At 29.0% G+C, this 15,482-nt stretch overlaps 1 protein-coding gene across 4 annotated transcripts in view; it reads left to right on the top strand.

The window, feature by feature from the left end:
• The window catches only part of LOC107441590 (rap guanine nucleotide exchange factor 2), a 146,940-nt gene that overhangs the window by 54,503 nt on the left and 76,955 nt on the right, over positions 1 to 15,482 (top strand). For 3 of the 4 annotated variants that reach the window (XM_087159763.1, XM_087159767.1, XM_087159764.1), the window contains exon 2: positions 1,033 to 1,102. In XM_087159763.1, coding sequence (XP_087015889.1) covers positions 1,033 to 1,102 — 70 coding nt within the window. Of the gene's footprint in view, positions 1 to 1,032; positions 1,103 to 6,159; positions 6,666 to 15,482 lie in introns of those variants that run through there. The other variant, XM_087159768.1, reaches the window with a different exon arrangement.

Genomic DNA, 15,482 nt, shown 5'->3' with positions numbered 1-15,482 from the left:
TCACATGATTATATCCTCAAAAAAGAGTGCTTCCTAATACTACAAACTACAAAATAAAACAAATCAAGCAAAAAATATAAAATGAATATTCAAGAAAAATTCAAAATGAAGCATCTAAAGCGAGTATCGAATTCAAATATGCTTCCACCTACCGGCATCTTTAAAAATATTTTTGTAATAAGTTTGCCATGTTACAAAATATGAAAATAAGAGCGCAAATTGAGGATAGTGAGGTGACTTTAAGGGCGTGTTCTTACTGAAGTACGCGTCTGGTATTACTATTATGGACAAAGAAAATAGTCAAGCAGATTGTTTAACGCTAAATCGAAAACGAGAAATAACAATTCTATTTGATTAATAGTTTAGAAGTTGTGAGATTTTCAAATATAAAATAAATCATAATTTTTCTCTTACACTTTTTTATGAAGCTCGGCCTCGAAGGGGAATAATTTTAGTTATCTTTATTGGGCCCAAACTCCAACATCTTCCAGCTTTCTCTTTATTTTAGAATTAACAATACATAGAGTGTCAGAAACTAAATATTTGTAATTAAGTTCCGTAAAACACATTTTAGTGAATGAAATTGGCAAAAAATATTCCAAAATATTAATCAATGACTTATTAAGCAGGAAATGAGATCCATATAATTGTCCTTAGGATATCATATGAAACAGATTCTAACTCCAGGTCATCCTTTTTGTAGCACTATGTATAAACGTTACATATTATATGTCTGCAGCAAAGTATTCCTTCTCCATATTTTTCTAGCTCCGTTTGAATTAATATAAACTTGATAATTTGAATCTTCGTTTCCGTTTTACACATTCAAACACTTTAAAAGTTAAATTTTTTTAATTAATCTATAAGGAATTTATTTTACGCGGGAATTGATTTAATTTAGCAATACTAATTATGCTTTAGCAAACTACTTTAATGATACTAATTTGTTCTGATTTTTAAATTATTTTGCACATTGTCTGTGACTATTAATGACATTGACCAGCTAATATTGTTCTCATTACATATTTTCAGCTTCGGACGGCGTTCCCTTAGCGTTGGGCGAAGAAATTACGATGAACCAATCATATCACCTCTAGTGGACGTGAGTACCATCAAATATTTCAAGATATCTTTTTATTTTCTATACTTTTTTTCTTCATTAGTTTATGAATTCGATTATTAACAATAAACTAAATATGATATACAGGGTCAGCAAAAATGACTGACTGTGTTTTAAAAATTTATATTCTCGAAGCTATTTTACATATTGCAATAAATAATGCACGACATTAAAAAAAAGTACTTCCATATAATGTGCCAATAAGTTTATTCTTCCTTTTACATATGTTCGATAACTGACCCGTTTTCTACGCGATAAATCTCAGCTGGTACCTTAGAACTTATAGTTTCCCACTGTCAGTGGCTCTCAATGGTGTGATATGTGTTCGTTAAGTTCGTACAAAGTCTCTGGCATTGATTGTTCATAAACAATGTGCACTATAAAAACCCTATAAAAAGAATCAGATGGCGTTGAAGTACCGAAATCATGATGGTCATACGAGTAAGGCAGCATTCTCACTGAACGCAGTTGCTGCACCTCCGATCACCGTTGAGGAAATATGAAAACCAGATTGGCGAAATATATTTTCCAGCGAAAAACTAACCAATTTTGTTCCTCGATGGCAATCGGAGTTGCGGCAGCGTTGAGAATGCTCCTTAAGAATAAATCTCTGTGTCTCCACTTGCTCGCCAAACACACTTTTTATGAACCACTGGTGACGAAAATACTGGAAAAGAACTCACTTTTGTAGCATTAGATACCATTTAGAAACTAAAAAATATTTTGAACGAACTTGATATCAGAATAGACGTTTGTCATGCAACAAAACATATAAAATATTCGTAACTGCGAAAGAAAAACAGTATTTTTTTCTTCTTTAATTTCGTAAACTACTTATTGTAGTATATGTAGTAGTTTTGAGAATTATAAATCTTTTTAATTCCGATCATTCATTTTACACCGTATAATGCTGAAAGTGAGATGCCTCCATGATGTTTTGATATAGGAATTTGACTTGCTAGTAAGCGTAATTTATGTGTTCTGGTATATTTTATTTTACGTAGTTTAAATTTAGAAATATTTTTAAGACTTAATTACAAATACTATTATTTTTCTAGAAATTTCATTAGTAATTCAAGATTTTTAGTTTTAAGAACAAAAAAAAAATTCAGTATCAAATTTTATACAATCTTTTTTTAGAGGTGTTTTATTCTTCATTTCGAGTTTAAATTACAGAGGTCTTAATCAAAATAAGTAGAAAAAATAAACAAAATAATCTTATCTTTCTCATATGTTCTTATCTATGTTTTCTTTGGAATCCACACTGAACTAAACTGAAAAGAAACGTTTCAAAACAGTCCGTTTATATTTGCATAGATGTAAACATATCAGATATCTATATAATTATATCTATATTAAATACCTAAGATATTTGGATTAGTTAATATTTATTTCATATATCTCTAATATATTATGCGACTAATATCACCCGTTTCTTTTTCCTTCAGTAGCTTATGGATCATTAAATTCTTTCAAACAAATTTCTGATAACATTATCTAAATTTGTTTAGCACTATTCCTTGTTTTTCACATATGCCCTACAAAGTCATTTCTTAATTGTATATGGCATGTTCAGTTTACAAAAGCTTATTTTGTATAATTAAGATTTCCCCCCCCCCTCAAAAATCTCATGAAATTACTAAGGGGGCTAAAGCTAATTTTTTTAATTTCAAGCAAACACAGAGGCAATTATTAAAGTGCATGTTGCATATACGTGTAATAAAATATTTATGACAATTAATAAAATAAACAATTTATGTATGCGTGTATGGCGCAACTACAGTAATACAGACGAGATCACGTATAGCTACGAAGTTGAAGCTGTGTGAACTATGCGTGCCCTTTCAGAGGCAGTTTTTTTAAATCTTTAACTAAAACTTTTTATCGTGAAGTTTTTAATTTTTCAAATTTTTAGTAAGGCGAGCACTAATTTTGATATTTATTTAATATTTATTTCAGCACTAATTTTTAATAAATTTAAAATTTTGAGTGCAACGACCTATTTCAAGTATTTTGAGCCTCCGTAGCATGTTAAGTATAATGCTGTGGATGGGAGTTACGGATTCCCTGTTATGAATTTTAACCTGAATTTTAACTTGACACAATTAGGGCTCAAAAATGAATCCACTAATATATATTTGTTATTATATAGTATACTCATGTTCTATCGAGGCAAAATATTGGTTGATAATGTGATCGAACGACAGACTGAGTTATATTGCTATTGTTGGAGTGGGCGAGATTTTGATCGCGATTCAATCTCCTCTCTTCCGTCAATTTAAAGTTTCCACACGTAAGTTCTAAGAAATCAGGGAAAGAGAGCTCTTACAAACGCGTGCAAATGTTTGGCGTGAATCGTATTAGGTAATAATATTCCACAATCTTGCCGAAGGCAGCATGACCACCAAAATTAGCTATCAATTTTAGGCTTATGAGTGTAAGTAAAACAGTCTAAGAAATGTAGCCGAAATAATATTTCTTAAATGTGTTAAATTATATAATATCATTCGTTTGAAGTTACTCTCATCACACCTCTTGAAAACGTGTGAATATTTCGTAAAATTGTGGAGATCAAAAGCAATTTGTTGTTAAAGTCCATTGTAGAAATTAACATAGAATTTTTAAACACATTTTTCAAAATTCTGTATTAATTTTGGTCAAATTAGGTGAAAAAATATTATATTTAACAATTTCATAATTTATAGTTATAAAAATAACGTAAAACTTTTTTTTTTGGTTAAAGGTTAAATTTTTGCAACACGGCTCACTTTCAAACAATAATCTTTCAAACTTGCACTTAATTAGATCTGTGAGAAACAGTTATTCATCATTCAAATTTCGTATTTTCCAAAATAAATTATTGATAAATTTTTGAATATGAATGAAAAAAATAAATATTAAAACTCCTTTTTTATTTTATATTTTTAGTATAAGTATAATTCCGATAATAAGTTTTTTTTGTAACGCTTAAACCTTTTTTTATAACTAAAAAACAATAAAGTATATTTTTATTTGTAATTGGAACGGCGGAAAAAAAATGCATAAAATGGGATACCAGTGTTCTATCTACGTCAAAGGATTAAATCTTCGAATTAGAATATTTAATCTTGAACCAGAAAAAAAAATAATAAACCTTTCACTTTGTTTTGATTTCAAATTACAAATTTAAGCTTGTTATGAAATTTTAAGGGCCACTCTCACTGAATGTTGCTCATGCATTTCTGATCACCCCTTCAAGGGAAAATTAGAACCTGATTGGTGAAAAATATTTTAAAAAACGCACTAATCAAGCTTTCCATTTTTCTTTGTGGCTATCAGAAGTGCATTAAAAGCTTTTAGTGAGAGTGGCCCACTTGCTGATGAACTCCGCCACCAAGGCGCTGCCTCGACTACTCTCTAACTATTTTCATCTCTACTTATTTTTCCCTCGAACTATTTTAACTGGTTTCGTATGGATGGTGTTTTCAATAGAAATGTAAACAATAACAATCTCGAGCTCGGCACCTACTCTAGTTCCGGTTAAAAGGTTTACAGTTGCTTACTACATGTTATTCTGATAGGCGATGTTTTCAAACGGATAATTTTGTTTTCAATAAAAGAAATAAATTAGATAATTTTTGAGCTCAAATCTGCCATATTTCATAAGATATTAATGTTAATATGTAATTCTGGTGAGTTTAAAGTGAAATTTTTTTTAGTTTTTTAGAGATATATTGTTAAAAAAGGTGACATGGTTGCTAGATTTTGAATAACTCGCTTTTTTGGCAGTCTTGATAAGGCCTCTTTCCATAAGTTTATTACTGTTTGTTCTTGTTGCAAGCTGTGCACCATCTTACGTTAGTGTTAACACTTTTATCATTGTAAACACCAGTATTGTTAGCATTGTAAACACAAGTAATAAGTAATCAAATACATTGTTTGCAAGAATCTCAAGTACCGCAGTGGACTAATCATTAAGACACGGTTCCCAGCAGATCACCGAAGTCAAGCATCACTGGCTGCGGCCAGTGTGCGGGTGGGTGTCCACTTGGATCAGTCTGCGTAGGGACTGAGGGTGTGCGGTATTGGTCCTCGTTAAACTGTTCTACCGTAAAGTGCTCGACTTCACGTGCAGGTCGTCGGGCTACCGAAGCAGGGGTTCCATCCCCTCTGCAGAGGATCAAAATTGTGATGGCATGTCTTCGGATCATCCTCAGGGATGTTTCCCAGACCGTCACCAATAGCCCATTGTGCAGCTCTGGTGCGACGTAAATAACTTCAACAACAGCAAGAATCTCAAAACACAATGATGCCAAATGGCTTTAAAATACAACGGAAACAGTAACCAGGAAATTTAGGCGGTACCGAGCTTGCAGCGTTCCCTAGTGTAGAAAACACCATTGGCAATCGCAACACTCGAATACGCCATTTGGGGAGAGACCGGTTTCATGCCTTTAGCCCTTCTCCCTTCCCTCTCCTCCTCTTTTCAGTTGTATAGGAATGTACTATGATGGGGAAAGCATGTGAAGTGTTGCCATAGGAAAAGAGTTCTGCTCCACGCCACCTGCAGCCCATTTCGATTGCTAATCCATTAATTGAACTCTTGTTCAACAGTTTTTCTAAAATAGGCCCTTGTAAAGACAAGATGCCATCTCAAGTTTGGGGACAAATGAGGACATTTGAGCATGTTTAAATATTCTAGCCTGTCCCCTGTTGTGAAGAGTTTGGGTTTAAATTTTGTATTTTCTTGTTTTTAGACTGAAATCTAGAAGCGTTACATTAATTAATAATTCAAATTTAATTCTTGGCATATTGCCAGAAAATATCAAAAATTAAGTTTCCTTTTTTTTTCTACTTAAATAAAATATACTCGAATAATCAATTCATTATTTATAAAAAAAGATTACATTTCATCGTTTCTTTTCATAAAAATGAACTTAAATGTCGATGTTAATGTGAAAACATTTTTTCAAATTTGAGGACAAAGTTAAAAATTGGGGACAAAGTATGATTTCTTTTTGGAGCAAGCACTGACAACTCAACTCTCTTCCACTTCTCTAATCTATATTTGGCGATATTTCACTTTTGATTTATTTTTTTATTCTGTAATAAACAGCAGTTGGCGATGTTTTTTGGCATCATTTCTTTTAACAACAAACTATTGTAGCATGGCAAACTGTTTCTTCAGTTGTCAATAATGGAGACAAGAGCGAAGTAGTAAACAGTATTTTAGCGTTTTCTTTGTTAATTTGAAGGGAATTTGCTTTTCTCTGTTTTATTTTTCTGCAAAGTGTGAATATTGTTTGCTATTAACTAAAAAATTAGATAATAATTCGTATTTTCTCGATAGTATTTATGATATTTGATTCTAAAGAATACATCGATTCTTGTTCAGCAGTTTCTTGGATTAAAGTTTGATATGATTGATTAAACTACTAATTAAATAAGAAGAAATGTGAATTGTTATAAGAAAAGAAAAGTTGTGAAATTATTTGGTGTTTAATTATGTTAACTTAAAAGGATTACTTCTGCATTCGAGTTCTGCTAACATCAAAATGAGAGTTTTGTGAGTATTTATAACTTTTAATTGTTTTATAACGCTCACTCAGAAATATTTTTCATATAATCGATTGTAAAATAATCATTGTAAGAATCTTAGTCTCGGAAAATTTTTAATTTAATTAAAGCTTTTCAGTTTCGTGATCATTTAGTGTTTTTTTTTTGTTATGTTTTCTTGCAATGTGTAATGATGCATTGTATATCTATGATTAATAATTTTACCTTAGTTAAAAATATTGCTGTTTATAGAAGTCAGTTAACTAAATCAGATATTTTTTAAAAATAAAGTTAACTGAAGAATTATATTTTCCTCTTTAATTTTATTTACCGAATATCAATATTAGCATAGTGTTAAGATGAATTTTTTCATATTCTTTAATGTGAGGTGATGTTTATACTATGTTTGCTATGATTTGAAAGGTTATTTCATTATAAAGATTCTTTACTTAAAATCTATAATCGATTCTTAATATGCTCCTTTTCTTAAATTTTATACATATAAATAGATCTTTTTCATTGTATATATGCTGAATACCCTCACTTATATTGGAAGAAATTGCAACAAATCAGTATGTTTAAAATTTCACTTAACTTGTGTCCTGTTATTTCACTTTTGATATTCCTAGTATGTGTTAAATTAACTAACCAATCTGGATCTGCCTGACTATTTCTTTTTAATCAACAGCTATTGTCTTGGGTTTTTGTTAATTAGTTATGTCGGAGTTTATATTTTGTTGTTAGAAGACTATTTTTGCATTGTATTTAAGTGTTTATTTACAATTTCATATAGCTTTGTATTTCTTTTTTAAAAGTTATGCAAAATAAGTAAAGTGTGTTATCCTTATCATAGGTTAACCTAAACAGGTTTTATTTTGTGCAGCGCATTAAGATTTGAAATTTTAATTTTTTTTGTAAAAATACTTACACTTTAACAAAATACTAATATGTGCAAAGTTTTGTTATAGTCCAATGCATTAGATTTTTTTTAAAGATTTTTATATTTACATCAATAAAAATTAATATTTAGAAATTAGAGAATTGATAAATTCTAAACCAGTTTCCTAGAAGTATAAAACTTTTGTATGTGAAATTAATTATACCTATAATTTTCATTTATATTTAGCTGTAACCATATCTTTTATGAGAGTACATTTTAGATTTAACACATTTCCTTTCTACAGCAAAACTTTCAACGCATTAAATTGTGCTTATAGATTCATTTCCATTACAACAAACATTTCATTAATTTCCGTTTTCTTATCTGTTTGTTATCATATATCTCTGTTTGTTATCTTATAAAAGTAATATTACTTTAAATCTTACACAACATCTAAGGCGAGAAATATCATCAAGATGTTATTCTTTAAAAATAAAAATATACTGAGAATATTCTTGTGAGGCTGAAATTAAGGAAGTAATCAAGAACATTCTTATTCCTTCTTGACAGAATAATTTTTAAAAAAAACAACAAAATATATAATTCTTACTTTAATATAAAACGTAGTTCATTTATTATTCTCTAACTCTTAACAAATTATATTTAGGCATACTCATTATATAATAGATAAATGATAGTTTTTAGTTCAAGATTTTTCTTTGAACTGTGATTCTTGTAGATTTCATTTAACTGAACAGATGTTTTTGATTTATTTTTCTCTAAAACAAGAATACTTAAAATTTATGAAATTTGATTTGATATTGGTATCACATCTCTTTGAAACTCAGCAAACTTTGATTGTTTCATTTTAATACAAACAAGTAAGATGTGAATTTTCACTTATATCTGTCGATAAATTTCTTGTTGTTGCATTCATTCGTACGTGAGTACTAAATCTTCGTTCATTTGCTATGGTTGTGGAGTAGAAGGAAAATTTAGGGGATTTTTGCCAAGCTAATTCCGATACATGTCATTTTCTACAACCTTGCTATTACATATATCTATACTCAGTTGCCTTCTAACTAAACATATGATTTTTTTTAAAGGAAAAAAAAAGTTCTTTTTCTTGATGTTCAGCCAAATTTGATAGAATTGTTTCCATTGAAAATTTTTTTAGAATATTTTCTGAAAGATAACAGAAAATTTTATTTTCAATTTTGGCCGTTCTATCAGAATACGATTGAAATTTTTTCTTTTCTCAGACGTCCTAATTTTTTAGGTTAAAAAGTTTATACAACGGAGGATATTTCCATGTCAGTAACTATTTGCATGAACTTTGATCACGGAGGGGTAGTAAATTAAGTATCTGATTTTTGTACGCTTGCAATAATTAGTATTGACTTTATAATTTAAAATATCTATAGTGCCTAGTGTAATTATCTAGGCTTGCCACCGAAATTTTGCTGCCATTCTGATTCTGCTAGTGATCATAGTTAGGTATTATTGATTGCACACTGTGCACAGATACATTGGCAGACATTCTCCAATTTTGTAAATACTTTTTTTATATTTTTTGTAATATTAAAAAAAAGCATCCATGAAAAAAAAAGTTGTCAGAAAAAAGAATCAATTAAACAGTGGACAACCTATTCATAATTTATGCAAGGTAGAAGAAGGTTGTTTAGTTTTTTGCATGCTGCTACAGATAAGAAAAAACTGCTCATTTAGCCCAAAAATTAGTGATCGCATCGTTAGCGGACGAGCAAATAACTGGGCTCTACTATCACTTTACTACTAAAATAAACAATTACGGTGATAGTACATGAGACATAGTAGCCCAAGTTTGACAAGCAAAGTTAAAAATGGATTTTGTAAGAAATTACGGGAGCAAATAATTAATATTACTTAATTCTTAATCTGATAATAATTACTTAACGCTAAACGTGCCAACACTTTATAGTACAACCTATGATAACCGAGCTTTTGACTGGTTATGGTGTGTTTAGTGTTAATATCAATTATGTTTAATAATTTCATTTTTGTTTATAACTTTATATTAATCTTTCTCAAATGTTCTTGATGTTAATGTGCATGTATATATTGTTTTTTTTTTGTCAGGAATAAATAAATATGTTAATTAGTTAATGTTTTTTGCCATTCCTCCTGTAGTCGAAAAATATTCTGAGCCTGCAGATACTTTTGGATTGTGTGTGCTGATACTTAATTTTTTTTATGTTACTATGCTAATGACATGGAAATCTTTATTTACAAAGTTAAGTACTGAATGAAAAATTGTAATAATGTTCCTTGATTGTTCGTTTATTCTATATGGATATATTTCCAATTTCTGTCAAAGAATACAACAATCTAATCAATCAATCGCTTTTTTTGGTGAATTTTAATCTCCTTGGGTGGTTAATTATTGAGTTTAAACATTAGATCTTCTCAAGATTCTTGATTTTCTTTTCTTTGACTAAGCAGTTCTCAAGATATATGTTTTTATGTGAAAATGACTAATTTTAACTATTAGTTAATTTTCTTATGTATTATTTTGAATGGTACTTACTACTTTACTACTTAGTATTAATATGAAAAGCAATGCCGTATTGTTCCAATTCCATTCTGTCATGGATTTTGTCAACGTTAATGCCATAATTCTTTTTATGAGCAAAAGTTTTGGGCATTAATGATGTAGCACCCTTACTTTTTGTCTGTTTACTGCAACAGGGGTCATCGTATCGAGCATCGACTTAAGTATAGTATAGTTAAAAATCAATCATTACAAAATATGATGTAAATTCCAGTTATTGATGGAATAAGTTTTTTCTAATTTTAAATCATATTTTTCAAAAAAAGTTATTCTCAAGTTCACAAATTTCTTAACTTTTTTAATTTTTATTCAGATTAAAAATGTATTGTTGTTAGTGTTGTTGTAAGTTCTGTTTCCCACAGGAACTTTTTTCTATTTATTGAATTAAAAAAACTGTCTTTTTAAGCATTTTTTTCTTCGATTTCTTGTAATTATCTTAAACGAATTGAAATTGAGCATACATGACACACTTACAGCATGTGTGCCAAAAGGTGACACAGGACAGGTACTTCGGTGGCACACTAGAAATACATTTTAAATTATTCTTATTCCCTAACATTCACTGAAAACATTTATTAGCATGCGAGCCAAAAGGTGACACAGGACAGGTATTTAGGTGATACATGAGAAATACATATTAAATTATTCTTATTCACTAACATTAATTGAAAACAACATTATATACATACAGTCAAACGCCGCTATAGTGAACTCCCGGATATAATGAACGAAATGCTCGGTCCCGTGCCTTGCTATACTCGTATTATGTTTAGTGGATATAGCAGGGTTTGAAAAAACCCGGGGATTTTTGAAAAAACCTAACCCGCCTGGGTTTTATTGAAAAAACCCAGGGAAAATTGGGTTTTATTTGAAAAAACCCGGGGAAAATTGGGTTTTTTGATTTAGTGCTCATAAATTTTACTGTGAAAATATTTTTATTTATTAAATAGTGTTGTATAAGTAAACACTAAAATTTCATCTGACTTTTACCTGTAATAAAATTAAACTGGAATAAATATTTAATGGTCTTCCATGTTTTTATAATACGATTAATAGAAAGTGAAATTAAAATTATGTATAATTATAAAGAGTATCAGTTACTTGTCCCTTTTTTCAAATATTTAGATAAATATATGCATTTTAACTTTATAGTTTCAAAAAACAATTTAATCTTAAAATTATAAAAAAGCATATATAAAAAGTTATAGCTTATTTTTTTAAAATCAGATAATAAAACTTTAAATTTGTTTATTGTTGTTTAATGTATCACTTAATAAATTTTTTTTTGTTTGCTTTCAATATTTTTAAACATGATTAAAAGAAACAAAATAAATTGTATTCAAATAAAATCTTGAAAATTATATTTGAAAAATCTTAAAAGTAATATATTTTAATTTTTAATTGTGATAAACTTTCTCCAAATAGTTAAAAATTGTCAGCAGATGTTAAGAGTTAACTTAAAAAAAAAGTCAATTTTTTCCTTTATTATTATTATCATACAACAGATTCAAAGTGTCTACATTTCTCTCTTAGATGGCAATACACTTTTACGAGTTTTGTAGCTTTATCTATTCCTAATCTATTTCGAAGTTTACTCTGCACCAAACCGAAAGTTGAAAAGTGTCTTTCGATAGAGACAGAGGATGCTGGTGCTGAGTGCAAAGAAAAAAGAATTGACAGAAATTTTGTGGAAGCTAGGAATTTTATTTATTTACTTATTTTTTTTTTTTTTTGCCATAATTTTCCACTATTTTTTGATGAAAACTGTTCAATAACAGTGTCAAGCATCATTGATTTTGGAAAGTATTCAGGATAGGAAATTTTGGATGCCATAACACGTGGCAGAAATTCTGGATGATGCTTAGAAAGACAGCTTTCTGCTAATTGGTCTTGTTCATCATTTAAAAATTGTCTCCTTGTTTCGGGATCCAGGATGCATATGCTAATAAATGATGTGGCTGAACAGCCTGATCTTTTAACAAAATGTTTATGGGATTCTAATTCATCACACGATAGTAAGTTAATTCATATTTCAACAGGTTCTGAAATTGAAATGTTTTCTGGTTGAAGCTTTTTTAAAGCTTCAGAAACAATTGATATCTGTTTTTCCCAATTGATAGTTTATTGGTAAAGCCCAACATTATTTAATTTTTTTGACATATAAAATTGTTCAAGAACAATCTCTTCATATTTATGGTAATTATTGGCAAAAGTTTTTGCGCGCTCACAATATGAATTCCACCTAGTATCATTTGGTCATCAAGCAGTTTTTTTCATTTGCCCATCCATGTGCTTGATGCACATTTCTAAAATATTTGTTAACTTCAACGATATGTCCAATGATAGTATTAGGAGAACTTCTTTTTGAACCAAATTTAAAAAAAAAACAATTTGTGAAAAAAACCACCAAGTGGGTTTTTTCAAAGTGGGCCCACTTGGGGAACCCTGGTTATATGTATTTTATATTAAGTTTAAATAACGCATTATCACTAATACATATTTGAATCTTCTTTATTTTTAAGTACATTACGTTTCATAATTTTTTAACTCAAGAATTATAAAATATAAATGCAGTAATATAAAAGGTACAAGTTTATTAATCTTTTTGTTTTCACACACATTTATTTACTATATTTATTAAACACATGGATATTACCTATTATAAAATTATAATCTGTAAATATTTATAATCAGTAAAAACTAAAATTTCTTCTGACTTGAGTCAAATAAAAAACTGAAATAAATATTTAATGGTCTTACATGTTTCTATAATAAGATTAATAGAAAGTGAAATTAAAACTATGTATAATTATAAAGAGTATCAGTTACTTGTCCCATTTGTTTTCAAATGATTAACCCTAGGAAAAGGATTTCATTTTTAGATAAATAATTTTAAAAAAAATTAGCTTTTTTTTTTTTTTAAAGCTGGAAAATAAAACTGTTTAAATTTGTTAATGTATCACTTAGTAAAAAAAGAAAAAAATTGTTTCCTTTCAATTTTTTTTAATATATTATATTACCTGTATGTATTATATTACCTGTTTATTAATATATAAAGCATGCAACTATATTTGAAAAATTCATCTTTTCAGACTATTATTTAAATTTTTATTTGATTTAATATCATTAAAATATTACTTTTTTGAAAAAACCCACTTGAAGTTTTCAATAGCACCTACTATAAAAATTATATGAATATTTGAGTTTCTTTTACTTTACTAATATTAAAAACTTAATCAGATAAATCATGCAACTCTATTTGACAAATTTATGCTGCACAATAAATTATATAAAAATAAATGAGAAACAATAAGTTTTAGTAAAAAAAAAAGTTTTTTTTTTGTTGAAAAAACCCACTTATCGTTCCAAGTGGGTTTTTTCAAGGTGGGCCCACCCAATAAAACCCGGGCGGGTTTTTTCAAAGTGGGCCCACTTGACGAACCCTGGGATATAGTGAACCAAAAAAGTGAGGAAGTTGGATATAGTGAACTTTTTTCTGTCTTCGACTGATTTCCCCCCCCCCCCATTTTCTTTGTAATAATTTTGAAATTTGTACTTCAAAATAAATACATATACCGAGTTTTAAAACCATCTATAGAAACTACTTTTACGTGCTCGAATGACAGGTTTAAAAAGCGGAATAACAGAAATTCAGGAAAAATTATCTGACAGTCGGGAAGTGTTTCCATATCTGATGTTGAGGATTGCTCATCAGCTAAAGATTACTAATTTTTATTTGTACGCAAGACGATGAGTGATGAAAAATAACGCATTTTTTGCTACCACATAATATTTTTCAGTCATTTATATGAATATAATGTAATAAAAGGGAGGAGTTTGGGAACCATTAGTGAAATTGCCTGCGCAACGGATATAGTGAACTCCCGGTTATAGTGAACCGAAATTTCGGTCCGTTGAAGGTTCACTATAGCGGGGTTTGACTGTATATATATAAAAAAAAAAACTCTCGGTATCGTTATTGGTGTCAGAAATATGGTACGATTTTGGGTAAGTAATTTTTTCTAGAACTTAAAATTAATTATTGTATTCTTTCCTCTATAGAAGTTTGCTATGGAGGAGTTCGACTTGGAAAGTGTGTGTTTGTGATAGGATAAAGAGTGATAACCTAAACTAAATTGCAGATTTTTAAAAAAAATTGCTTTTGTAAATTTGCATTATTTTGTAAGCAAAGGTTTTAAAAATAAATTATAGGTATAAACAATTATAACTGACCACTTCGTTTCAAATTTAATTGCAAGATCTAGTATAAGACGGGCTTTAAAAAATTTTACCCAGTTATCTATATGATTTGCTGTCTTCTATCATCCTCTTAATATCTCTTGATATGAATATTCCGTTGAATCAGCAGCAAAATTTTAACAAGTTTTAAAATTTTCATTTGCATCACTTTTGCCTTTATAGCATCAACAAAATCAAATCTTAGTTTCTTTTATCCAAACTTAATTTTGATAAATAGGCTATGTTCGTTAGGACTTGGTTAAGTGGGCCATAACAGCCACTCTAACTTTTGATGTCACATGGAATCAGGAAGGACTTATGTAAAAGGATTGTGCTTGACTTCTGATGAAAAACTTTAATTTATTAGAATTGATGGGTAATTCTAATGATACTTACTTTGTCTTGATGACTCTATAAAATCTATAAATTAATCATAATTGTATGTTTTTCGTGGTTCGAATTTAGGAGATGATGGTTCTGATTTCCTAAATTGATTTTTCCGTTTTGATTTCTTGATCCGATTCCACTTGACATATTAATTAATATATCCATCTATAATCCTATCCATTAATATCATGACTTCATCATGATTCCATAAATTATTTTGTTGAAAAGCAAATGAAAACTATTTGAAAAAAAATTTCAGCCTGTCTGTAGCAGTTTTTGAAAATTTACTATGAAACTCCAAACTTAATTTGTTTAACAGATTTATCGAGATTCTGACAATGTCGTATTAATTGTTTTTAATTATTATGAATATATTTTGCGATAATACCGATTGTATTAGATTTTGCACTTCTTTTTATTCGTAATAACAAAAAGTTTAATAGTTACAATTTTAGAAAATATTGTTTCGGAACAGAGTGAAGGAAATATGCTTTGTTTGTTCACAGGATAATCAGATCCTGATTGAAATTATGAAAATCGCGTTCCGTTATAGAAATCTTTGCTTTATTCGAAAGAATAAAACCATTCTGTGCAAAGCTTAGTCTATTTCTTTACTTTAGAAGCTTAATTATTTTACTCTCATTTGATTTGAATATCGAGATGTGTGATGAATTCGTTGATTGCAGGTTGTACCGTTTTAAAATGGTCAAAATTTGTTTTTCGTGAAATAA

The sequence above is a fragment of the Parasteatoda tepidariorum genome, chromosome 1 (assembly GCF_982258835.1).
Source record: "Parasteatoda tepidariorum strain Cologne lab strain chromosome 1, Ptep-v5.0, whole genome shotgun sequence".
Taxonomy (NCBI): domain Eukaryota; kingdom Metazoa; phylum Arthropoda; class Arachnida; order Araneae; family Theridiidae; genus Parasteatoda; species Parasteatoda tepidariorum.
This window is presented reverse-complemented; position numbering and strand designations above follow the sequence as displayed.